Raw genomic sequence first — 25,729 nt, 5'->3', positions numbered from 1 at the left:
TAATAAATATATAACACAATCAGGGATGAGTCATAGCACATTGGGACTGCTTTTCAGCATAGATGATTTTAAGAAGGAACTATTCCAACACCATTTCTTCATGTGATCACTGCAGGGTACTCAAAAAAGAAGTGTTTGGTTCTTTCCTGATAACAAGGAATAAGAGAAGATGAAATTACTATAAGCGTCAGTAACTTAAGTATAAAAGATATATGAATATATGGGAATGAAAAATACATATACAGTTTTTTTTTTTTTCACAGAGCCTCTTTACTTTAAGCCCAAACTTGATTCCCAGGTACAGGGCTCTGTAACTTTCCTTGGCATTGAAGTCATGAAGTCTCCTGTCCTCTAAAGCCACGGCAGTCTGCAGTGGAAGCAAGCAGCACGCGCTAAGCACAGCATAGTGGGAACCCCGGGGCGTTCGCTGCTGCTCCCACCTGTAGGCCAGGTCATTGTGACGCAAATGATTTGGACACGTGGCACACCTGCGGGAGAGCAGGGGCGGGGTCACCCTGGGCGGCAGATCCGAGCGGGGTGTACCCTAGGAGATGGGGGTCGAGGAAAGACCCCAGGGAATAGAGAGAGGGAGACTCACTCCCCCAATCCCGGACCCGCCCCAAACAAGGTGAGGCCATCGCCCTCTCCCTCCTCTGGGTCCCTGGGTCTTGCTGGGAGGGGTCGCCCGCCGGGGATTCTTCGGAGGGGAGAAGCGGGGAGGGGAGACGACGGCGGGGCCCCGGCCCCTGGCGCTCGCGGAGAGGCGAAGGCGCCCGCTCCCCCCGGCCACTGCGCTGCGCTGCGGCGCTCACGGGTTCCGCCGGCTGCTATTCCTGCTGGCGGCGACCGCCGCAGGAAGGGCCGGTTCCTGCGCTCCCCCCGCCCCCTTCCCTCGCCTTCTGCTGACGCCGACGTCGGATGAGGGAGCTGGAGGGACGCTCGGATCGCGGCCGGGAGGCTCCTAGGGGCCGAGGCTCCGAGGTACCTGCCCTACGGGGCCGTGGCGAGGGCGAGCTGGGCGGGCTGCAGGCTGCATTGGGAGACGCCCGGCAGCCGGGGCGGTCGGGGGCCTGGGGCTGCCAGCCCTCCGCGGGCGCCGGTGACAAGCAGGTCGCCTCCTCCTGCCCCCCTGTCCCTGTGCAAGAACCGCCGCAGCCCCTTCCCCTTCCCCGCCGCCGCCCTGGGGCCTGGGAAGGTCTGGAGGATGCGCGCGCGCCTCGAGAGCGCGCGTCAGCCCCGGTGGGGCGCGGAGGGAAACGTTCCGCGCTCCAGCCCCATCTCTGGACCCGGCGTTTGCAGCACCCCCTTCCCCGCCCACCCACCCCACCCACGCAGTGCCTCGCCTTCCCAACGCCTCCGGCCCCAGGACCCCGAGGTCCTTCTTGGACAGGGACTTGCGTCCGGGGCTGACTTGTTGACGAGTTCACCTGCCGCGGCTCCTGGTGTTTGCTTTTTCTCTTCCTTTAGCCCGTCTTTGGCGGAGGTGGCAGGGAGCAGATGGGTACTCTTTATAACCACTAGTACCGGGAGGCCTGAGCTTGATCTCCCGCGGGCGAAGTGCTCACCAACCTCGGACCCGACTGGAGCGAGAGTCCCTACGCAGGCCAGGTCCTGGCCAACCCTGGCGCGCCCGTTTCCTTTAGGTGCTGCTGACACCGCCTTTCCTGCCTCGCGGCTATCGCAGCTCCTGCTTCCTCTAGAAAGGAACATATCCTGTTACTGCGTCTGCCTTTGCCCAGAGCGGCTCCCCATTAACGTTTCCCATTGCCTTTTTACTTGGAGTGCCCCGAAGGCCCCTCAACTTCTCTTTGGGGGTCTTAAAAATAGTGCGTGCGCCCTTTCTCTGGCGAAAGGCATTAACTGGCTGGTTGGGGGAGAGTTCTAGTTCAAAAAGGGAATCAGGTTCTCTTCTGTTTAGATAGCATAAAAAATTATCACGAGAAAGGGTGCTGGGTGGCAGCCTTAGTAACTGAGATCTGGTAACTTTATACAAATTATCAGGGCCTGGAAAATGTACCACCAGCTGCTTTGAAAATGCTATTGAATGTAGGAAGAAACGCACATAAGGCATTGGCCATTAAGGTCCTATAAATTATGACTCATTGCAAACATGTTCATGTCTAAACATTTCAGTAAAGCCTCACCAGAAAAATATCAGGTTGGTTTCTGTGGACCTTTAGTTTTTCTGAGATCTGAACTGTTCCTTGGGGTGGGGGAATGAAATAGGGAACGCTTATTAGTTTGAAATCTGTGCTCCAGACTCAATTTCTTACCTTCTGTTTAAAACACACATTTTTTACTTTTGAGTGAATTTTCAAACCATTCTTTTTGTTTTTGTTGTTTTAGGTTGCAGTCTTTATTTTGAAACATCGTGTGTAGAGAATACCATAGGGGCAAAATCAGTTTATAATCCTTAATATTTCGATTATCATTGTTTGGTTTCAGACTGCCATGTATATATTTAATTTAAGGAGATGTAGCTTTCTAATTGGATCTTTTTTGCATTACATAGGTAAAGAGTTGTACTGTCATTAAAGATGAATCTTTAGAAAATGACAGTTAAGCTACTGAGTACTCATTGTAATAGTAGAGAGACCCAAGGCTAAAAAAACTGACCTTGGACACTCCATCCATAGGGCATGACATGCTAAAGACACTGGATGGTAAATGCCTAGAGAGCAAGTTTATTTTATAGCTGTCTTTGCTTCATTTGGTCCACCTGAGACCCTATCTGACTGCTTTCTCTGAGCATCTTTATTACCATGCATTTCTCTCCACATCAGCCTTATGAAAAAATATGGACAATTTTGTTACTCAAAAGAAAACCTTCAAAACTGCTGCATTTTCAGTGTATTTGACTAAACAGTACATTTTTTTTTCAGGTGCAGGCAGTTTTATCAGAGGAAGAGAAGTGTGGCAACTGTGAAATGACAAGGCAGGGTAAACCTGTATTGGTGTGAACTTTTAAGTTATAGAAACCTCATACAGGAGAAGGCGGTGAAGTTAATAGGCCACAAGGATCAGGAAGGATTTTTCCTCTATTGGTTGAGCCCCACATCTAGAAGCCTGAGGGTAGGTGGCAACGTTTAGGATCAGTGTGCCGGCTACTAATGTCCTTTTTATTCTATCTGCACTATCAGATTTATGGGAACCATGGACAAGGATGCTATCTGTATGTTTTTGTCCATGAGTCAACATAGATCACTAATTAATTAACCTCATGCCCATCCTCACCCCCATCCAGAATCTGCCTCAGCAAAGCCCTTAACTCCAATACTGATACCTACAGGAGGAACATTTTTTTCCTCAAGCTGTCACGTTTTATACCACCATCATATTTAATGCCATGGAGGCTGGGCAGAGGACAGGTTTTGGATCCCAATAGAGCAGAATTGGAACCCCAGCTGCAACACTTAATTAACCATGTCACCTTGAGCAAGTTACTTAAGCTTTTGCGCAGGCTCAGCGGCCATGGCTCACGGGCCCAGCCGCCCTGCGGCATGTGGGATCTTCCCGGACCGGGGCACGAACCCGTGTCCCCTGCATCAGCAGGTGGACTCTCAACCACTGCGCCACCAGGGAAGCCCTATATATTCTTTTAAAACAAAGCCTTTCTTCTCTGTGACTGTAGGCCAGTTACTTAGGATAAGTAACTGATTTTGAGCTTCATCCATAAAATGAGGATGATGTCCACTGGACAGTGTTGTCAGAATAAGCATACTGTGCATGAAGTATTCATGTCAGTCTGAGAAGTAGTAATTCCTCCACTAATGGTAATTACTTGTCTCAGTGTAAACCTAGGGAGAGAATGAGTTCATGGAAAGCTGAGAAAATGGCATTGCTCATGATAGGAAGTCTCTCCTCCTAAGTCAGATGATGTGGTTCATCAGGACTTTGGCCAAATCAGAGGAGTGGGGTCACTACTGAGTTTTCAGCAAGCATTTGTTATGTGTGTGTTATATGCCATGCATTGTTCCAGAACTGGGAATCCCAAGACAAGACCCAGACTCTACACTGCTCTGGAGGAGCCTGCAGCCTAGTGAGGGAGATCAAGGGGTCAGGTGACAATTACATTTCAGGAAAAGTGGGGAGGGAATGAAGCCCAGGGCAGAGGTACCCAACCGACAGGAGAGAGAGCAGAGAAAACCTGAGAAGATTTGTGGAGGAGGTGACCCTTGAGTTAAGCCTTAAAGGGCCAGTAGGAATTTGGCAGGTCAGAAAAGGTTGGGAGTGGAGAGAGAGAGTTCACCACACAGTACCCAGGTATACAGAGGGAAAGAATACTGGCAAATAGTCCTCATGCCTGGAGCCCAGTGTGCATGTGTATCCCTCATTAGCTGAGTGACCTTGGGCAAGTTTGATCACCTGTGAATTGAGAGGCTTAAATGTATTAATCAACGTAAGCACAGGACTGATTTCAATTATGTGCTCTATAGTCGTGGAGAGGCGGTAGAGGTATTAGTAGAAAATAAGGGACTGACATTAAAAAGTCATTAGAATTAGAGGAAATTAAAGAGGTCAATCTTAGAATACGTTTAACAGAAATTACATAGAATTAAAAGAGGGTGACTGAAGAAGACAACTGAATGCATGACTGTGGGTGGGAAACACGAGGTATATATATTCAGTGATGGACCAATGAATATATAGATGATGGTATATTGCTAGCCCTGAGAGTCTAGACTTGAGAGTGGGAAGTTCCTCTCATTCTGTGGTGTATTTGTACAACGAGTGACTGTAAAGTTTTGCAGCTATTTTCCCAGAGCACGCATTAAAATCCGTCATCATGATCACTCACACCCACCCACTTCTCTGTTCCCAGGGTAGGGCATGGAAACCTAATGATACGTGGGGGAAATCCAGCCTTCTCTGCATGTTTCTGGGGTAGCGCATCCTAAGCCAGGGACCAAGGAGCTAATTGTGATAAATGGTGCCCCCCTCTTCTTATGGGTAGGAACCCTGATAGCCGCCAGGAGTCTTCAGCAAGGTTTTGTTGTGCACAAGCACCATGGTGGTAATGGATTTGGGGCTAACACAGCCTGAGCCTGTGATTAGGAGAGATTGTTTTTATAGAAACCAAGCCCAGTATCCAGTCCCTTTGGTCCAGGAGTAGAGTGGAGTGCTTAGAAACAGGAGTTCAGAGGTCAAAAGCAGCCTTGAATTTACTAGCTGTTGACTTTGGGCAAATTATTTCACCTTTCTAAGCTTTTTTTCTCACTTGCAAAATGGGGTTGTATCCCCTTCTGGTGTGGGCATTAACTCCAAGTGCTTCACACATGTAAAGTGCCCCATAAATGGTAGCACAAAATTATTGCCCTTTGTCCAGCACATATTTACTAAAGGCCTATTGTGTTTCAGGTTCTGTGCTTGGTGTAAGGAGGCAAAGATGAACCAGTTAGGGTCCCTGCCTTCAAGGGACTTCCAGGCTAGTGTGGGGCATGCAGATGTAATCAGCTCATCACAGGAGAATAATGGGAGTGCAAGGCACCACTAGCATCAGTGTGGAGCAGGAGGGCAGGTGTTGGGTTGGGGAAGACTTCACGGAGGAGGTGACATTTGAGAGTCTTGAAATAAGATGTTAAGTTTGGCCAATTGGACAAAGGAGGGGAGGTCACTTCAAATGGAGGGAAACTTTGCAAAGCCTTGAAATGAGATAGTGTATTCAGGAAAGTTCTAGCATTCTGAAATGACCGGAAGGAATAGTTCTGTGCGAGGTGAACATTTTGGGGAAGGGGCCAGAATGTGAAGGGGCTTGGTTTTTTTGCTACAAAGTTTGGACTTTCTCTAGGGACAAGAGAAGGCAATTAAAGCGTTTTAAGTAGGAGGATGGTGTGATTAGATTTGCATATTATAGAAATAGTTCAGACCATGGTGTAAAAGATTGGAGTGGGCAGATACAGGGATGGTTTTGCCTCTGAAGGCCTAGACTAAGCCCTGGCTGTGAATCTAGAAAGGAGAAGATGTATTTAGTAGCCTTTTAGGAGGTAGAATGGAGAGAACTTGGAGACCAGCAGCTAAAGACGAGAAAGAAGTCAAGTTTCCAAATTGGGCCACTCAGTAGATTTTGTGCTGGTAATTAACATAGGGACCACAGAAAAAAGAAACATTTGGGGGTGGAGATGGAGAGAGATAATTTTAGTTTTAGAGGTGCTGAATTTGAAGTGTCTATCGGACATCCAGGTGAAGATGACCATAGGAAAATGGAGAGTTAAATACCTCTCCAGAGCACCAAATCCACATTTTGATCCCCCTACTGTAGTCTCTGGAGAGGTGTTTAATTCTGGAAGTTGTTGGCATACAGCTGTTGGTTGAAGCCACAGAAGTGGATTAAATCACCTAGAGGGAGCAAGTAAAGTGTAATAGAAGACGGCTAAGGTTGGAACCTTGTAGAGCAATGATATTCAAGATATCACTGCACACAGAGGGAAAGGAGCTAACAAAGGAAACTGAAAAATTACCAAAGTGTAGAGAGTGTTTTCTGAGAAGTCAAGGAGGGGAGCTTAGTCAAAGGTCAAGCGAGAGGAGAACTTGAGTTGGGCTCCTGGTGAAAACCTTTCTCTGGTGTGGTGGAGAAAGGAACCAGACTGTGTGGGCGTAGAAGAACTTTGTGAAGAGAAGGAAGAGGATGGTAACTGGAGGAAGAAACAGGTTGGAGGATATGGGTTGACGGCAGAAAGAGAGGTTGATTAACTTGAAAGAGAAGGGATAATAGATGGACCAAGGTGGGAAGGGGCAAAAGGGTAAGACCTGTCCCTTCTGAAGGGAAAGGAACAGCAGTGGTTATAGTCATGGTGCTGGATGGTTCCAAAGAACTGAGTAGTGGTGATGAAGAGTGGAAGCCATGAGAGAAGGGGCCCAGCACAATGCCCAGGGCCGTGATTCCGCATAGAGCATGAGGAGGGAGGCTGGTCATCACCACCCTGGGGATTTTCCTTCTACCTGCTGCTCCCTGAAGGCCAGGAGTTGAGTGTCCTTGTATCTAATACTCTTTCCTCTGTGTTGCCGTAGGCAGCATGGGCAACATTGTGAAGTACGTAAACTTTGTGTTGGTACCAAACCACTTGCCTCTTTCTGTTTCCTGCTTCTCTCTTCTTTGCACTCCTGACCTGAAGCTCTGTGCCTTTGAGCTACTTCCTGGTGGTTCTACCTGGTTATTCTACGTGCCTTACCAGGTATATGTCCAATGGACCTGTCTTTCCTGATTCCCACCAAAATAATTGGTCTTGTGCCTTATTTGCTATTAATAATGGTTAATAATTTATTCACTATTAATAATAACAGCACTATTGCTGCTGTTTATTCCAGTAAATGTCTTCCCTAAGAAAGTAGCAAGAACCTGGAAAAGGGATCTTTTATTAGTTCTCAAATAACACCAAGTAGATGACCCAAGGGTGGCTCTGTTAATTGGGGTACGTGAAAATGCAAAGCTCTCTCTTTCTGCCTGCTTCCCTTTGCTGCTGACTTTTATTTAAAGGTCCTCCTCTTGCATCTCCCTCCCCTGCCTGGGCTGCCCTCATCCCTTGCTCTTAAACCAGCCCAAACTCCAACATGATTTAGGGGCCACTACTTTACCCAGGAAAGTCCTCGAATCCGTGCCGTTTCCAGAGAAAGGAGCTGTGTGGGTTTGTTTACAGGACCTGTGCCCAGCATAGATATTTTATAAACCACGTACTGGTGTATGTGTGTTTCAGTAATTTAAAACTAATGAAAAAAGCTTACTCTGTGCCTTGGGAAATTTCCTTCAATCCTGGGCCTCAGTTGGCTCATCTATGAAAGGGGAAGATTGGACTGAATGATCTGTAAGTTCTCTCCTATCTCTGAGTGATCCTGGGGAGGCCTAAGAAATTACTTGATCATCTCTTTAAGAGGCTTTCAATTATGAATTTAACCTTAAAGAAAGAGAACTTTGTAAACAGTAGTATCTCCCCAATTGTTCTGATTGTTGACATTATGCTTATATGTAATTTCATATAGGTGTCGTCACTACATTCACATTCTTTTTCTTCCTTCATGCTTGTAATATTATTAACCATTCATATTTATATATGAATTATGTATATTTCATTTATAAATATATGTATGCATTTTATATTTGTAGGTATTTATATATGTGCTTATGTGTGTGTGTATATATATATATATATATATATATAGAGAGAGAGAGAGAGAGAGAGAGAGATTGATTGTCCTTATATTCTCACTTTTGATGGCCTAAAGGTAGTTCATCCACTTCACATAATCATTCCTGTGAATCTGATTTAAAGCAGTATATTTTGCATATAGAGTTGGACCTTTTTAAAGCAACTTATTATGAAAATGTGAATTGTAGCCATTTTGTAGTTCATTTTAAAAGATTATATATACACGTATATATACACATATATGGTCTTTGTATATATACATACACATGTATATAAATAAGATTTTATTTTTGTAATGACATCTCTGACAGGATAATTGTCAGAGATTCTGGGGAGAAAACTGTTTAAAGGTATTTATATTTGTACAGAAGATTGATGACCTGAGTTACGGAATTAATTTTTAGCTGTTTGCTGCTTTGTTTAATGCCTTAGACCAAGGCTGTCCAATAAAAATATAAGGGCAGCCACATGTGTAATTTAAAACATTCTAGGAGGCATATTGAAACAACTGAAAAGAAGCAGGGGGCATTAGATGATATACTTATGTAACCCAGTATATCCAAAATATTATTCAACATAAAATATAAAAATACATATATAAAATATAAATAAGTATGAACATAATTAAATATAACATATAATATGTAAATATATATTTATATATAATATAGCTATTTAGTTATATAAAATTTAAATATACATATATATCAATATAAAATACATATAATTTTATCAACATAAAATATAAATGAGTATAAAATACAAATTTCTTAATAGACATTTTACTTTTGGGGGGTTACTAAGTCTGCAGATTATAGTGTGTGTTTTACTTGAAAGCATATCTGATTTCAAACTAGCCATATTTCAAGTTGCTCAATAGCCATGTGTGTTTGAAATATTTCAAACTAGCCATATTTCAAGTGGCTGATGTATTGGACACCACAGTCTCGGATGAGAAAGTTAGTTTATTTCAGATTAATCTTTCATTAAAAAAATTTATCCCAATTATAAAATGCAGTTTTAAAATTTAATTTAAGGAAAACATGTATTCCCATCATTTAATAATGTTCTATGCTGGCAGTTGAAGCCTCTAGTATTTCTTGACAGAAGTTGATTGAGACCTTTGTCTGACTAGGGTGTTCCTTCATTCTTCACCTTGTGACATTAAGCTTTTAGAGAAAAAGCCACTGTAAGTACCAGAGATTAAAATCCATACGTATGCTAAATTTGAATTGACATTTGAAAGTTACATAAACCAACCTAAATAAAATCAAGGGTGAATATAATTTATACAGCAAGGGTTTTTAAAAATCCTTTCTTTAGCAAAGATACCCTATTTGTTCTTTTTCTGTTTCCAGTCTTCTAATCCATTTCGTATTATTTGCTCTTTTAGATTTCCTTGAGGTTTGTTGTGTTCAATGCTAGCCTCGTCATTACTACCATCATGAGTTTTGTTGCAGCACAAAATTCACCCTCACTCCTCCTTTGCAAGCAGGACTGTAAGCAAGAGAAAGAAGAGCAAGACCTAGATTGTGCCCCTTGTGAGCAATTAGAGTTTGCGGTTTATTTTGATTTTAGTTTGTTTCGTGGGGACATAATATTTTTAACTAATATTAATGTTAAGGATGAAAGCCTTTTAGAGAATACATTGGCTTTTTTTTAAAGTTTCTTCAAATATGGGATACTATATTTGATATTTTCCTTTGAGAGACATCTCTTGGAAGAGAGGAAGAGACTCAGGAAAGCACCAGGTTGCTAATCAGCTGATGAGTGTTTCAGTCCCAGAATTCCTCCTCATAAACTTGATCTTTAAGCTGATCTTGGAAAAGTCTCTCTTTCTAGAAACCCAATTTCCTTATCTTTAAAAAGGAAGATGTTGTGTTCATTATCTCTAAGCTTTCTCTTAGATGTAAATATCTCTGAAAATAATTAAAATTAGCTTCATGGTTTTGTGACTGAGGGCATCCTAGATGTCAGCTAGCCTAGTCTACTATTTTACAGATGAGCCAAGTGAGGCCAGATAGTGAAGTGACTTGGAGGAGGGACAGATTTGTGGCATGGTTGTGGGTTTCCCGGATTTTATATTGAGCAGCATATTGGGAGACAAGTTATACTGGCGTTAAAAATATTTACTTCAGGATGTGATTTTAATAGAGTTAGGGAGTTATTAAGCTTAATTAATGCTTGTATATAATACTTGAGCTGTTTTGAAATGTGAGCGATCATTTAAAAATATTTTAAAAATATCCTAAGCCCCAATTCATTAACAGAAAATGCAAACTTGCATGTGTAGGGTTTAAATAAAAACTCATCTATCATCTATCTTTTAGCTGCCTTGAATAAGGTTAGAATTCTGCTTTCCTCCTGTAGGACTTGCTGACTCACAAAATTAAAGCATGACTCATAAAATTAAATCATGATGGTGTTTCACATTTGCTTGTGAATTTATGAAATGTCAAAAATCATTTGCAGGAGACCCAAACTCAGCTAGAAACAGAATCCATTTAAAGTTATATGGAATGCTCAAGTAGTCATAACCCTATCAAAATCTGAAAAGGAAGGCTGTGATACCTGAGACATAGAAAAACACCCATAAAAGCTAGTCAAAATCACATTACGTTAATTAATGTTTAGCTTTTGAAAGGATAGAAGATAATTCAACTTCCCACCTTCCACAGGGATCTCTCTTTATCAACTATGTGTGAACACAGTTTGATACATCAAGATTGAAATAATAATAAAAATAAATATAGTTAATTATGCCTGGAGGAATTGTTTTAGTTTTTCCTCCCCATTTCTACTGAAACCATTTAAATATTTATATTTAAAACACTTTTCCTTCTCTACATGGGAAATTATAAAAATCATTGTAGACATAAGAGAAAGTGACTAGAGGTAAACTTCTGGGAAAAAAAGATGAAAAATACATTGAACAAAATAAAAAGTACAAACATAAATTGTTTTTTTAATGTGGCACCTAGAACCTCTGACAAATGTGTGTTTCTTCATTTGGCAAGTCATCAGGAGCCTGTATCTGAGCCCTGGCTCTGAAGCTGATTTGCTTTGCTCTCTCTGGATCACAGGTTCCCCAATTTAAAAGGAAGAGGCTTCATTCCATTGTTTTCTCAACTCCCTCTAGGCTCTTAAATTATACAGCTTGTATTAGTTCTGAGGTTATGCATCAGAGAAACAAAACCAACTGTTGAAAACTGGTAATATTTCTCGATGAAGTTGATCTCTGAGAAAACGGAAAGATGGAATGAGGAGAAAATTATATAAATTAGTATCCTGCAATTGGAAGCTAAACCCAAGAGATCTGCCAAAAGCATCCAACATTTGTTACGGAAAGTCATTTAGGAACTGTAGCAAAATCAGGACATAGAAAGTGACCACTGCATTCGAAATAGACAGCATCAAATGTCTACCCTCCAGGAGAGACTGGTCCCCATGTGTCCCCGGTCACAGCTCCTGTTCTTCAAGTTCTAGGAATGCATAACTGCTTACAGTTGGTTGCACACACACACCATGCAGTTCTACTGTGGAAGCAATTTGTTCATTGCTTTCCCTCTGCCTGGTATAATACCCTCCCCACATATCCACACACACTCCTGCCCTTCCCCTGACCAGCAACTACTGATTCTTAGAATCCCAACCCAGAGGCTATGTAGGAAGCCAGCTCGGTGCCCTGACTTCTTTGTTCATCTAACCCTGGGCACCTTCCTCATCCATGGCACTTCTTCCCCATCACAGGCAGCACTTGGCATCCCCTGACTTCAGATTCTCCTGTTCACTTATATACAAATAGCCCCAAAAGTCTATGGCAAATAGTGATGTGTTACTTTATAGAGGTTTAGTTTTAAAGAATTATTCTGTATTTGATCAAATATAAGAAACTATTGCTTATAAGCTCTTTTACCATTTTGTGTTCCATGAAGAAAGAAAAATGACTGCCAAACAGTTGACAAGGTATCGATTATACGACACATCCTGGTTTCAGGAAGGTTGGAATGTGAACAGATTTGGACCTTGGATTCAATGACATGTGGTGCTGTGAAGCTGGTGTTTGGGAATGAGTGATTTTACTATGGGATGATTCAAACATACCCCCATGCACCCACATCACTGTAAGACTCTGTTCTGTTCTCTTGAAAAGTGTGTTTCTTTTGGGGGGAAAAATGGCCCACTTCCCAAAGAAAGCTAAACGCTGGTGTGCACAACAGAACTGAAGTGCTCTAAGATGGTGACAATTTTTAGTTAGAAAATAGAGATTTTGAATAAATTAGACAAATGACAAATTTGGCTGTGGCTCCGATCTGCAATTCAAGAGAATCCACCATATGCTCAGTACAGATATAGGAAAAAGGGATTCTGGACTCAGTCTCAGCTAGTATTCCAACTAATAGAAAACCTGCTCACTGAGAGAAGAGAAAAACCTACTGCTAAAGTTGGAAAGATAATTAATTTGAGGCATGAAACTGCATAAGAAACAGGACACACTTAGGAAATGTGAGTCAAGAGGAAGCTTACTGAAATATTTTTGTGGGTTGAGAATATTGATATGGTGAAATATAACTACTCATCTTACCTTTACTCTGAGTAAGCGTTGGCTCAAGAATTTTAGACTCTTTGCATAATTCAAATGTAATCAGAGGTGCTATCAGCTAACTCCATAAACTCATAGAGAAGTGTTCTGGGCCGGAACAAATGTTCAGTGCAGCTGAAGGCAGCCTGTATGGAATGAAAATACTCTGCCATGTTACATTTCCAAGGAGGAAAATCCAGTATCAGGGTTGGAGGCAGCCACGGACAGACCAAATCCACTTTGTAGCAATGCATCAAACTTTGTTTAAACCAGGCTTGCTTTAGTGTTCTATGAACCTTGGGGTATTTGGAAAAAACTTTTGCTTAGGTATTGGCCAACCATTGTGTTCAAAATGGCTTTTCAATGGCTATTGGAAATAAAAACAAGTGAGACAGTTGTGGTCTGTCCACATGGGTGGATAAAATTGAAGACTCAACATACCAAGCATGAAGAAAAGCATAGAGGAGAATGAACATAATGACTGCACAGAACCCCTGTAGAAAATCTGAACAAAGTATCCCTGCTCCCACTTCTCCCAGTTTTCCCCATGTGGCGAGATGGTCTTGCAGCCACATGTGTGTGTCAGAGAACAGCTCCTGGTTTTAATGCCTGGCCTCGGATCCTGAGGTGGAAGTATTATAATTCCATCACGGTGCAGCCTGGGAAAGTCTAAGAGGATTAGGTCGGTTGTCTTAGTGTCACCCAAGAAGATGCTGCTGGCTTCAGCAGCAGTCCCACCTCTGAGTAGGGAGACAGCTTTCCCCTTTATTACTTGTCTTAGACACAGAACCTTTCCTCACTCACTCATCCTCCCACTCTCAGGGTTGCTACATCAAAATTAGGAACTAACTTTTCATTGATCTATTAACTCTTGGGCCCGTACTTTTTTTTTTTTTTTTTTTTTTGCGGTACGCGGGCCTCTCACTGTTGTGGCCTCTCCCGTTGCGGAGCACAGGCTCCGGACGCGCAGGCTCAGCGGCCATGGCTCACGGGCCCAGCCGCTCCACGGCATGTGGGATCTTCCCGCACCGGGGCACGAACCCGTGTCCCCCACATCGGCAGGCGGACTCTCAACCACTGCGCCACCAGGGAAGACCCCGTACTTCTTTGAGTAGGTCTTAAATATTATTGGCTCATCTGCTTTGTCCCCGGGGAGACAGAATTTAGTGAAACACAAGCATTCATGTGGTCAAGTCATGCTGAATTTAACAATATTGGTGCTTTTCTTTTTCTTATCATGGGACTCGCAGTCCGTGAGCAGCTTGATACTTGCTCTTCCTTGCCTGTCTCCTAAGGTAAGGTGACCACAAGTAGAACTTTAGGAAGTCTTCTCTGTGCTATTAACAACCTTGAGACCTGATACCATTCATTTTGGGCTTCTTTCATAAGTGCTTTGTGGCAGAAGTGGAGAAAGAGCTTCCTCTGCGGAATCGTGAATTGAAGTATTAGCTAAACATATACTTTATTGTATTTTAAAGGGAAAATGATATTTTTACAGCAGAGTTTACAAATTTGGGGATACATGAAGATCTTTTTATATGTCTCTTGCAAATGTCAAGAGTCTCTTGGATCTAGAAATTATGTTTATATACGTCTGTCTTTCCTGCTCAGCCTGCACTGCCCGATATTATAGCCAATAACCACATCTAGCCTTTGAGCATTTAATGTGGCTGGTCTCAATTGAGATGTACTATAAGTGTAAAATACATACCAGTTTTCAGACTTGATACAAAATCATGAATGCAAAGTATAGTTAGTAATTTTTTAATTGATTGCCTGTTGAAATAATATTTTAGATATATTGGGTTAAATAAAATATATTTAAATTTTTTTACTTTTTACTTTTTTTTTTAAATGAATGAGTTTTCCTGTTATTCTACATTCCTGCTAGGACTGGTATTTTCAGCTTTGTTTGTTTGTTTGGAATGTAACCATTCTAATCAATGTGTAGGATTTCTCATATCTGTTATTTTCTTATAATCTCCTTATTATCAGGGTCTTTGTATATGATTTTTTCCCCATTTGTATATCTTGTATGGTAAGGTGTCTATTTGTATACTTGCCCGTGTTTTTTAACCTTTTGACTCCTTTCACCCATTTCTCCAGCCACTCACCACCCACCTCTGGTGACCACCAATATGTTCTCTTTATCTATGAGCTTGTTTTTTTGTTTTGTTTCTTTGTTTTTGATTCCACATATAAGAGAGATCAGAAGATATTTGTCTTTCTCTACCTGACTTATTTCACTTAGCATAATGCCCTCAAAGTACATTTATGTTGTTGTGAATGGCAAGGTTTCCTTCTTTTTTATGGCTGAATAATATACCATCATAAGTATGTGTGTATGTGTGTGTATACACACACACACACACACACAGAGGCAACAATTTCATTATCCATTCATCCATCAGTGGACACTTAAGTTGTTTCCATGTGTTAGCTATTGTAAATAAGACTTCAGTGAACATGGGGGTGTGAATATCTTTTTGAGTTAGTGTTTTCATTTTTTTTAGGTAAATAACCAGAAGTAGAACTGCTAGATCACATGGTAGTTCTATTTTTAACCTTTTGAGGAACCTCCATACTGTTTTCCATAGTTGCTATGCCAATTTACATTCCCACCAACAGTGCACAAGGGTTCTCTTTTCTCCGCATCCTCGCCAATGCTTATTATTTCTTGTCTTTGATAATAGCCATTCTAAAAGGTTTGAGGTGATATCTCATTGTGGTTTTGATTTGCATTTCCCTGATGATTAGTAATGTTAAGCATATTTTCATGTACCTGTTGTCCATCTCTATGTCTTCTTGAGAAGAATGTCTATTCAGATCTACTGCCCATCTTTTAATCAGATTGCTTTTGCTAATTGAGTTGTATGAGTTCTTTATATATTTTGGATATTAACCCCATATCAGATATATGATTTGCAAATATTTTCTCCCATTCAGTAGGTTGCCTTACATTTTGTTGATGGTTTCCTTTGCTAGGCAGGAAGTAGAAGCCTTTTAGTATGATGTCCCACTTACTTATTTTTGCTTTTGTTGTCAGATTCAAAAAGTTATTGTCAAGACCTATGTCAAGGAGATTACTGGCTATGTTTTCTTCTAGGAGTTTTATGGTTTCAGGTCTTACATTTAATTCTTTAATCCGTTTTGAATTTATTTTTGTGCATGATGTGAGACACTAGTCTAGTTTTGTTCTTTTACATGTAGCTGTCCAGTTTTTCCAACACTATTTATTGAAGAGACTGTCCTTTCCCCATTGTATATTCCTGGCTCCTTTGTCGTGAATTAATTGACCATATATGTGTGGGTTTATTTTTTTTTACTTTTTTAATATGGTTATTAGATCATTTAAAATTACTTATGTAGCTCATAGTATATTTCTATTGGACAGAGCTGATCTAGACTCTAGGTTCCTTGAGGCCAGGGACAGTGCCTGCCACATGTTAATTAAATGCTCGATGCATGTTTGATAAATCAAACTGTTGAAATGAAATGAATGAACAGATGAGAATTATAACAATTTTTTTAAATAGTTCTTTTGACACTGTGGATTTAGAAGGTGATAGACCAGATGAGATGGATTTTGTCAGTAAATCTTAAAATGTTTATTAATTGTCCCTGGTGTATGGGACTGAAACATACATTAAAAGAGATGCAAGTGCTGGCTGCAACTGCCATCTCATGAGACATTCAGATATCCCCTGTAGGCTGACCTGATTTTGCCACCCGTGATTCCTTTGTTCAAGTGCCTTATATAATCCAGAAGTTTGTTCAAGAATGATCTATTTCTAGAGAGGATTTTTCCTTTGTGCCATTTAGCTGTGGTTCTCAGACTTTAATGTGCTTAAGAATCACTTGCAAAACCTGTTACAAATGCAGATTCCCAAACCCATTTCCAGAAATTCTAGTTCAGTAGGTAAGGGATGGGGCCCAGGAATCTTCATGTTAACACCCCAGAAGATTCTGCGTAACTGACTTGTAAGCAATACCGTGAGGAACACTGCTGTATGGCATCATAATCTGGGAATAGCCTGAAAGTTCAGGAAAAGGGCAGTTTGTTTAGTGATTTTTATTATCTATTATACTATAAAGAACTCATTGTTAAATATATTAATAATCAAAAATTAATCAAAAAATTGCAGCAAACAGAACAATCAACAGTGAAAAGGCAACCTACCAAATGGGAGAAAATATTTGCAAACCATATATCAAAGAAGGGGTTAATATCCAGAATATATAAAGAACTCCTATAATACAATTAAAAAAATTACCCAATTAAAAAAATAGGCAAAGGACTTGAATAGACATTTCTCCAAAGAAGATATGCAAATGGCCAAAAAGCACATGGATGCTCTCCAGGAAGAAGAGAGATGCTGGTTACGGGATGCTGTCATTTCAGAGGCATCCGGACACTCTAAGAAAATGTCCTTCCTCTTTCCTGTCCCCATACCTGAAGCCTGGAATATCAACACCTCAATTGCGTTCCCTCAAAACATTTTTTAAAAGCCTTGGAGAGACTTCCCTGGTGGTCCAGTGGCTAAGACTGCGCACTCCCAATGCAGGGGACCCAGGTTCAATCCCTGGTCGGGGAACGATCTAGATCCCACATGCTGCAACTAAAGAACCTGCATGACACAAATGAAGATCCTGCATGCGGCAGCAAAGATCCCATGTGCTGCAACTAAGACCCGGTGCACCCAAATAAATAAATTAAAAAAAAAAAAAGCCTTGGAAACTCTGATCATTTTAGGGATCCTGGTTGTTAGGACCCTTTCTGAGGCAGAGGGAGAACGATTGGGTTTATGTTGTTGAAGTAGCCAGAGCATTCACACTCTGAGCATTCACTCCAGTGGCCAGCAGTCTGTGTCTGGTCAGAGGCCATTCCTTTAGGTAGCAAACTCTCCGTTCTTTCCAGTAACTGGTAGGCAAGTGTGGCTGGGCTGGCTGTCTCTGCCCCTCCCTGGGGTTGGCTAGCTCCCACGAGGGGGGCAAGTGGAGTGAGGGGCAAAGGCATCAAGTGACTCCCATATTTACTAATGAGATGAAAATACAGTACTTGGTTGGTCAAAACTGAAATAATCTCATTTTCCTCCTTTGTACCCTTCTTGGTATCTTGTTCTGGGTTATCAATTCTTTTTGTTTGTTTTTGTTTTTGCAATGTGTTGGTTTACCTTCTAGAAATACTGATTATGAAAGATTTAAAATCTGTAAAGAGACAGACAGATGCAGTATACTCACCACCTAGCTTATCAAAGAAAATATTATGGGTACAAAGTCCCTGTATACTCCTCTCAAATAATATTCCCCATCCCCACTGCAGTGGTAACTGCTGTTTGGAATTTAGTGTTCGTCCTTCATATGCAATTCTTTATACCTTCACTCTATAATGTTTGTATATTTCAACAATATAGAGTATTGTTTGGAATGTTACAGTCTCATATTTTATGTAGTCTTTTGCAACCTGCTTTTTTCATTCAACTTGCCTGTTCACTTCTTAAACTTCATTGAGGATATTTCTTCCAGTGTTACTTAACTAAACTACTCTAGACGTTGGGGTACAGTGATACTGTGTAATGTTTGGCCCCCAAGATACAACTGGAAATGGCTTAGATTGAAAAACTTTATATGTGTCAAATTAATGTATAATTATAATATAGTGTGTAACTGTTAAATATATTTGTTTTATTTCAGGTTATAATATAACTTATCCTCTCATGCTTTTTCCCTGTCTCTTCTCCCCAAATCATCAACAGTAGAAAAGGAAGAAGAAGGAAACATGTCAGGACACAAATGGTAAGTAATTTGTTGTCTCTTCTGAACTGGGAGAGGCTAATGAAAGAAGAAAGCATGTAGTATATGCTCAATAAATGTCTACTGAATGGAAAAATCAAGAGTCACAATAGCAGTAAATAACCTGTTAGCCTATACCCAATGTTGAGTATAGTCAAGTTTTCAGTATCCCTACTAAATGTAATATGAAAACCAATAATCAAAAATATTCTCTAAGAAATTCATTTATGTGTCACTTTCTCCTGGGAATCTAACAATGGCTATTCTTACCACCATTTTTTTCAGTGTAATGAGTTGATACATTTTTTAATCTGTCTTATTTACAACTTCAAATATTAGGGTTATAAGGGAATTTTATATAGGGCAGCTATAAAATAACAATAAAAATAACTCAGACTCATTAATATATAGTCATGACTTCAACCTTCATGAACATTCAGGAGCCAGTCATGGTTGGAAGTAGATGATGCTGAATAAAATAGATGTGGTAATTACATGGCAGTGTTATCACTGCCTTTTACATGCCTATAAAGCATCTAACAGCATGTTAAACCACTTATAAATTCCAGTTCTGTTACAAGCAGTGTTTCTGAACCCTTCTGAAACCTTGATCCACTGGGCAAGCAGATCTTTGTCGTTTTTTACCTTCTTTAATTTGCATCATGAAAAAGTGCATTGCATATTTTCATTTTTCAAAGGTACAATTGATTATAATAAGGAATATACATTTTTAAATAAATTTATTTATTTACTTATTTATTTTTGGCTGAGTTGGGTCTTTGTTGCTGCGTGCAGGCTTTCTCTAGTTGTGGCGAGTGGGGGCTACTCTTTGTTGCGGTGCGTGGGCTTCTCATTGCGGTGGCTTCTCTTGTTGCGGAGCACGGACTCTAGGTGCGCGGGTTTCAGTAGTTGCGGCTCATGGGCTCTAGAGCGCAGGCTCAGTAGTTGTGGCGCATGGGCTTAGTTGCTCCGCGACGTGTGGGATCTTCCTGGACCAGGGCTCGAACCTGTGTCCCCTGCATTGGCAGGCAGATTCTTAACCGCTGCGCTACGGTTAGCGCCCCAATGAATATACTTCTTAATCCCTCCTCTCTCAGTAGAGAAGCAGTCAGGTCCAAGTCCTCTGTAATATCAAATGTCAAACTTTAAAAGTACTTTGCATGTCTTAAAATGTAATGAGCTTTAAAAGGTAATTAATAAATAGCTAAGGGATTTAGTTTCCCTGAGTATCCCCATCTGACAGCTCTGTAAGAGTTGTCAGACTATTTTTTTAATTGTTCCAGCTTGCCTCATTAAGACAAAAGGATGGCTTCATCCTGTGACCCTCGTAATGGCTGTCATATCCTGGCAGCAGGCTCAGGGAAGTAGGTAGTTGTCATCCACCTAGGAGAGATTGGAGAGTCCCAGGAGATGAGCCCTTCCCCATAGTCCTTCTCCCATTACTGTGCCACTTCATTGCTTGCTGCTGAAATACAAGGGCTGCAGAGAACATTGAAATGCGCACTACGCTGGGATTTAGAGCCTTGGATTTTAATCCTGTGTGATTTTGGGCAAGATTCTTAACGTTTTGAAACCTAAGATTCCTCATTTGTTAAATAACGGGTGAGGCATGTTCACTAAATGACCTCTAAAGTCCTTTTATTCCCCCTCGAAATAGAATTTTTTTGTTGTTAATCCATGACCTTTGACCAAAAAAACAAAAAAAACTGGGCTTCCCTGGTGGCGCAGTGGTTGAGAGTCCGCCTGCCAATGCAGGGGACACGGGTTCGTGCCCCGGTGCGGGAAGATCCCACATGCCGCGGAGCGGCTGGGCCCGTGAGCCATGGCCGCTGAGCCTGCGCGTCTGGAGCCTGTGCTCCACAACGGGAGAGGCCACAGCAGTGAGAGGCCCGCGTACCGCAAAAAAAACCAAAACCAAAAACAAAAACCACAATAGAAAGAAATCCATCCTAGTCCCCACTCTTAAAATTCCTTTGCCCTGAAATAGCCACAGTTTGGGGGAGTATATTTTTACCATCTTTTAATGCACATACTGTGTAGAGGGATTATCTTTTACATAAAAGTTATACATATTTTCATCTTATTTTCTCTGATTTAAGCTCATAATAAAATGGTTTTTATTTATATGTTTTAAATAAAAATTATATATATTTAAGGTGTGCAATATAATTTGATATGCATAGTGAAATGATTACTACAGTCAAGCTAGTTAACATACCATCTTTTTAAATTTATTTAATTAATTTATTTGGTTGCTCTGGGTCTTTAGTTGCAGTAGGTGGGTAGCACACGGGCTCCTTAGTTGTGGCATGCAAACTCTTAGTTGTGGCATGCATGTGGGATCTAGTTCCCTGACCAGGGATCGAACCTGGGCCCCCTGCATTGGGAGCACGGAGTCTTAACCACTTCCCCACCAGGGAAGTCCCAACATATCATCTCCTTTTATAGTTACCACTTTTTGTGTGTGATGAGTGCACATGAAGAGTAATGCTCCTCTCCTAGCCTATTTCCAGTGTTGAATACAATATTATTAAGTACAGTCATCATGCCTGTACATGAAATATGTGGACTTATTCCAAACTTTGAATTGATGCAGAAAGACATAAAGTAAACCATAATCCTTCTCCTCTTTCCAAAGATAACCATTGCTAAGGAAGTCATCTGAAACTGATTTTTTAAGAACAAATGTGTGAATTGAAACTTGTAAATGTTATCTGGCAGGAGAGTGTAAATCATCGAGTTTTGAGATACATATTTTGGTATAGTAGTATAAAGCAATTTCTGTTTTAGGACACAAGTCTGGCACATTTTGAGTGCTAATGGGATGGGGTGGAAGAAGTTACATGTCTGCAGAGGGAGATGCCTGGGGGTCCTGTGTGAGCTTTTGGACGGGAACCTTAGACAGGAGGGAGGTGTAGACAAAGCAAGGAGGGATGGAACACCAGTGGCAAACTTTCTGTCAATATTTGGGTACCCTGGTCACTTTTACAGAACTCCATTTCATTCTGAATTGAATTTTTTTCCAATTTCTTCCTTACATACTTTTTGATATGATCTTCACTGTGCTGTTCCTGAAGAATGGCTTCCTGTCGGTATTTTAAGCATTTATGTTTAAGAATTTGAAGTTTTAGTATGAGAAACCCATAATCAATTTTTTAATACTTTTTTATTTTTCAAAATTTTATTTGACTGTAGTAAGAATACTAAACATGAGATCTACCCTTTTAACAAACTTTTAAGTGTAGAATACAGTGCTGTGAACTCTAGGCACAGTGTTGTACAGCAGATCTCTAGAACTTATTCACCTTGCACCGTTGAAACTGTATGCCCGTCGATTAGTAATTTCCCATTTCCTCCTCAACCTCTGGAAACCACCATTCTATTCTCTGATTCTATGAGTTTGACTGTGTTAGGTACCTCTGTGATACAGATTTGATGTATGCTGTTTTTCAGCCCCTTATCTCTACTTTTCTGCCATCACTTCATTGTTGGCCGTAATGCTGGGCTGGAGAGAACATTGGTGTTCAGCTTTATCTCTGACTCACTGGGGTGCTTGAGGCAGTCACCTTGCCTGACTTGGCCTCACTTTGTCTACTTCTGAAAGGAGTGTGTCCAGTCTTTGGATATCTAAACTCCTCAAGGTTTAGTTTCTCAATTTCCTGCAAAAGTTTCTTAATTTCCTCACTAACTTTTAAGGTTTTGGTATAAGTTAGACTTGATTAACCTTTTGGTGTAATAACCATGTAAGAAAGTACTTATATGTTTATTAATGTTGTAAATGTTTGGATACATTTGTTCACACTATAATATCTTAACTTTTTTGAAAGTCATGAGTAAAATGGCTCTTCGAATGCCTTTTAGCAGTTATCCCTGGGACTTACACGATCGATATGCTCAAGATAAATCAGTTGTAAATAAGATGCAGCAGAAGTATTGGGAAACGAAGCAGGCCTTTATTAAAGCCACAGGGAAGAAGGAAGACGAACACGTCGTTGCCTCTGACGCCGACCTGGATGCCAAGCTGGAGGTGAGCGCTTCATTGCCCTCAGCCCCAGCACAGCCACCTTGCTAGGCTCAGGGTCTGAGAATGTATTCACGGGGGCAAGCATAGGTGTGCTTTGTATTTGAAAACATACTGCAAACAGCTAGTTCATAAGGAAAACCTAGGATCAGATTAACTCAATCCCAGCATATTTTTTAAAAACCCACAAATTCTCCTGTAACCCCCAGTATGCCTCAGTTAATTTGTTTTTCAAGCACTTCGTTGGAATGCATGGAATGTGGTAAATTCTCAATAAATGTTTGTTGAAAAACATTAATGCACTCAAAGAGCCATTGCCAGTGATAGCAACACTAGGGTCAGGCAAATGTTTACATTTAGAAAAAAAAAGAAAACAGGATGACGGCAAAAGATCCTGGAAAGTGAGTCTAATAAGCTTGTATTGAATCCTGGAAAATTCTAGAATTGAATTAACCAATATTTATTTAGACTAGTTAATAATACAGTAAGCTTGAATTCATATCTGAATGATCCTTGAATACTAGTACAACTGGTTAAAGGCCCACTAATTCCCTGATTGCTGGACATTCTGCCAGTACTTTAGATCAGAATTTAAAAAGCATTTGCTGTACAGCAGAAACTAACACAACATTGTAAGTCAACTATACTCCAAGAAAAATTAATTTTAAAAAACCCAAAATTTAAAAAGCGTACTTAACACTTCTGTGAATGACAGGGCACAGAGAGAGATAACATGTCACGTGGTCTGATAAGAATTCAGAATGATATCTAAATTTAATACATAAGCTAAAGTTACTGAGCTGAACACTTAATGAGACAAAAATCAAAAGCTCGAGATTTCATAAAGCTTTCTGAGAAGGGTGACCAGGGTGGTGCAAGCCATGGTTATTCTGGAACAGAGAGGTTGAGGGGAAATATGTTAATTGTCAGTTCTCTGGGAAGGCCTGTCATGTGGAAGAGGGATAAGATTCATTCTGTGCATCTGACGGTAGAACCAGACCCAGGGCCACTATTCATAGTACTCATCTCTCATGGAATTATCTCAAGTGTCTGTTTGTTTGCCTGCCTTCCCTCCACCAGGGGGTCAGATTCCATGACACTCAGTACACATTCAGTAAGTATTAACTGTATAAGTGTACGTGTTAATGCAGTTAAGATGAGTTCCCAACCCTTTCTCCTGTCAGTGGAATTGTTCTAACAGAAGCTGGGTTTGACAGAGATGTTCTAGCAGAGATTGCTTCAACGGAGAAAAGTAGAGCCAGGAAACCTCTATTCTGATTTTAGTATTCTAAATAGAATTGAAATGATTGTAAGTTGCATATGCTTTTCACATCTTATAGATTTATCTTTTTTTCCTCTTAACAACCTAGTAAATACAAGCATTACTCAAAAAGTAATTGAATATGTTATTTTCTAGCACGTGAAACACAATACAGTCATTTTATGTTTATATTTAGGTTCTTGCAGAAGCATTTTCACTGAACCAACTGTACTTTAATCAAAATACCTGCTGTCCTAGGCACATAGCATCCAAAGTACTTAACTGTGACTAATCATTTTACACATGATAAAGATTTCTGTTGCAGGAATGTTTTAATACCGATGTTGATGTTTATAGAGAAGGAGAACGGATTCCACCAATAAAGCATATGAAAACGATGTGCAGACCATTTTGATGTGCTTTTCAACTAAGTTATCCATAGAAGACTAGCTGATGAAACAAGAACTTGTATTCTGCTGGCAAAGAAAGCTTGTATGCCAAGCTGTAATGATGGTCAGATTCTATTACAGTCTGTTGGGAAGCTCATGTAGAAATGTTCACTAAGTTTAAATATTTGTCAGAATTGCTTGTTAATGAAATCATTTTCTGAAAAACAGCTCTTAAGTACAAGAACTGACAAAACTAACCTGTGGTGACAGAAGTCTTTTAGTGGTTGCCACAGCAGAGCAGACTGACTAGATAGTGGAAATGTTTCTTATCTTACTTTGGGTATGATTACAAGAGTGTATACAATTGTCAAACTCACAGAACTGAACTCTCCAGAGGTGTGCATTTTATTGCATTTAATTTATACTTCAGTTTTTAAAAAGTGAACAGTAACAGCAGAATAGCCCTTGAACATACTTTCTTTAACGTCCTTGCTCCTATGTTCAGGAATGTGTTGATAGTTTGTGACCCAGAATACCGTTATCAAGCATTTGTTAAGGAACATACTCAGACTGCTGATTTTCTGTTTTGTTTTATGGTAAAGGGTTTTTGTTTTTTCCCTAAATAGGTAGAGGAGGAAGTGTAATGACATGAGATTTAGTAAAATTTATACTTTACATGACCAAGATTTATCATATTAAGCATTCATAGGCATGTTTTTTAATCTTTCAAGTATATATGCATGCATTCATTTTTATTAGAACATTTGATCATTTATATCATGAAGCCGATCTTCTGTTTTGACCCAACTGTGAAGTGCTTTGTAGTACTAGGGCATAATTGCTACATCACCATGGCCAGTAAGCCAGGGAAGAGAGAAGAATCCCTTGCCCTGCTTCCCTGGATGGCTCCTCAGAGGCATAATGTTTGTCTGCCAGGTTTTCTAATTGATAGCAGCCCTGGTCTCTGAGTCGGTGGACAGAGGATGGAGAAAGTGTGAAGTCTCTGCTCTGTCTTCTGTTTTTCTTTTTAAATTTTTATTGGAGTATAGTTGGTTTACAATTGTTCTGTCTTCTCTTGAACTGTCTCCATTTCTGAAGCAAAGACCAGAACCACCATAAGTTAAAATCTAGTGAGATTCTTCTCCATACAGCCCACCTGCTTTTCCCTTAATTTTCTCTGTTATGGCCATAGCATGACATTAGGTTTCTTCTCTGTATATTTTATGAAATAATTGGGAAAATAATGAGTGACAGGAGCTGCTAGCTAAACTCCGTTTTACCAGATCTCTTCAAAGCAGACAGAACATTCAGCTGATTGATATTTGTTTGTTTTTATAGAGTTGTTTAAGCCTGCCGTAAAATGCATTAGGATCACAAAGTAAGCTAATGTTGTGTTTTAAATAAGATGCTTAATTGACAGATCTTCCAGCTGAAAAAAAAGACAGTAAGTGGTAAAAGAAATAAATTCGATTATGAAGGAATATTGGGTCTCTGGTTTACCAAGGCCTCTAATTGGGCCCCTCACTTAGGATTTCTGGTTTT

At 40.5% G+C, this 25,729-nt stretch overlaps 1 protein-coding gene across 20 annotated transcripts in view; it reads left to right on the top strand.

Annotated features, from left to right (window-relative positions):
- The first annotated feature begins 494 nt into the window (after positions 1–494).
- The window catches only part of ICA1 (islet cell autoantigen 1), a 149,431-nt gene continuing 124,196 nt past the window's right edge, over positions 495–25,729 (top strand). For 3 of the 20 annotated variants that reach the window (XM_049714827.1, XM_049714828.1, XM_033420431.2), the window contains exons 1-3: positions 861–981; positions 18,418–18,519; positions 22,378–22,543. In XM_049714827.1, coding sequence (XP_049570784.1) covers positions 18,503–18,519; positions 22,378–22,543 — 183 coding nt within the window. In that variant the 5' untranslated portion in view covers positions 861–981; positions 18,418–18,502. Of the gene's footprint in view, positions 629–841; positions 982–2,882; positions 3,073–9,313; positions 9,331–18,417; positions 18,520–22,377; positions 22,544–25,729 lie in introns of those variants that run through there. The other 17 variants (XM_033420446.2, XM_033420437.2, XM_033420436.2 and 14 more) reach the window with 16 other exon arrangements.

The sequence above is a fragment of the Orcinus orca genome, chromosome 9 (assembly GCF_937001465.1).
Source record: "Orcinus orca chromosome 9, mOrcOrc1.1, whole genome shotgun sequence".
Lineage (NCBI taxonomy): Eukaryota > Metazoa > Chordata > Mammalia > Artiodactyla > Delphinidae > Orcinus > Orcinus orca.
This window is presented reverse-complemented; position numbering and strand designations above follow the sequence as displayed.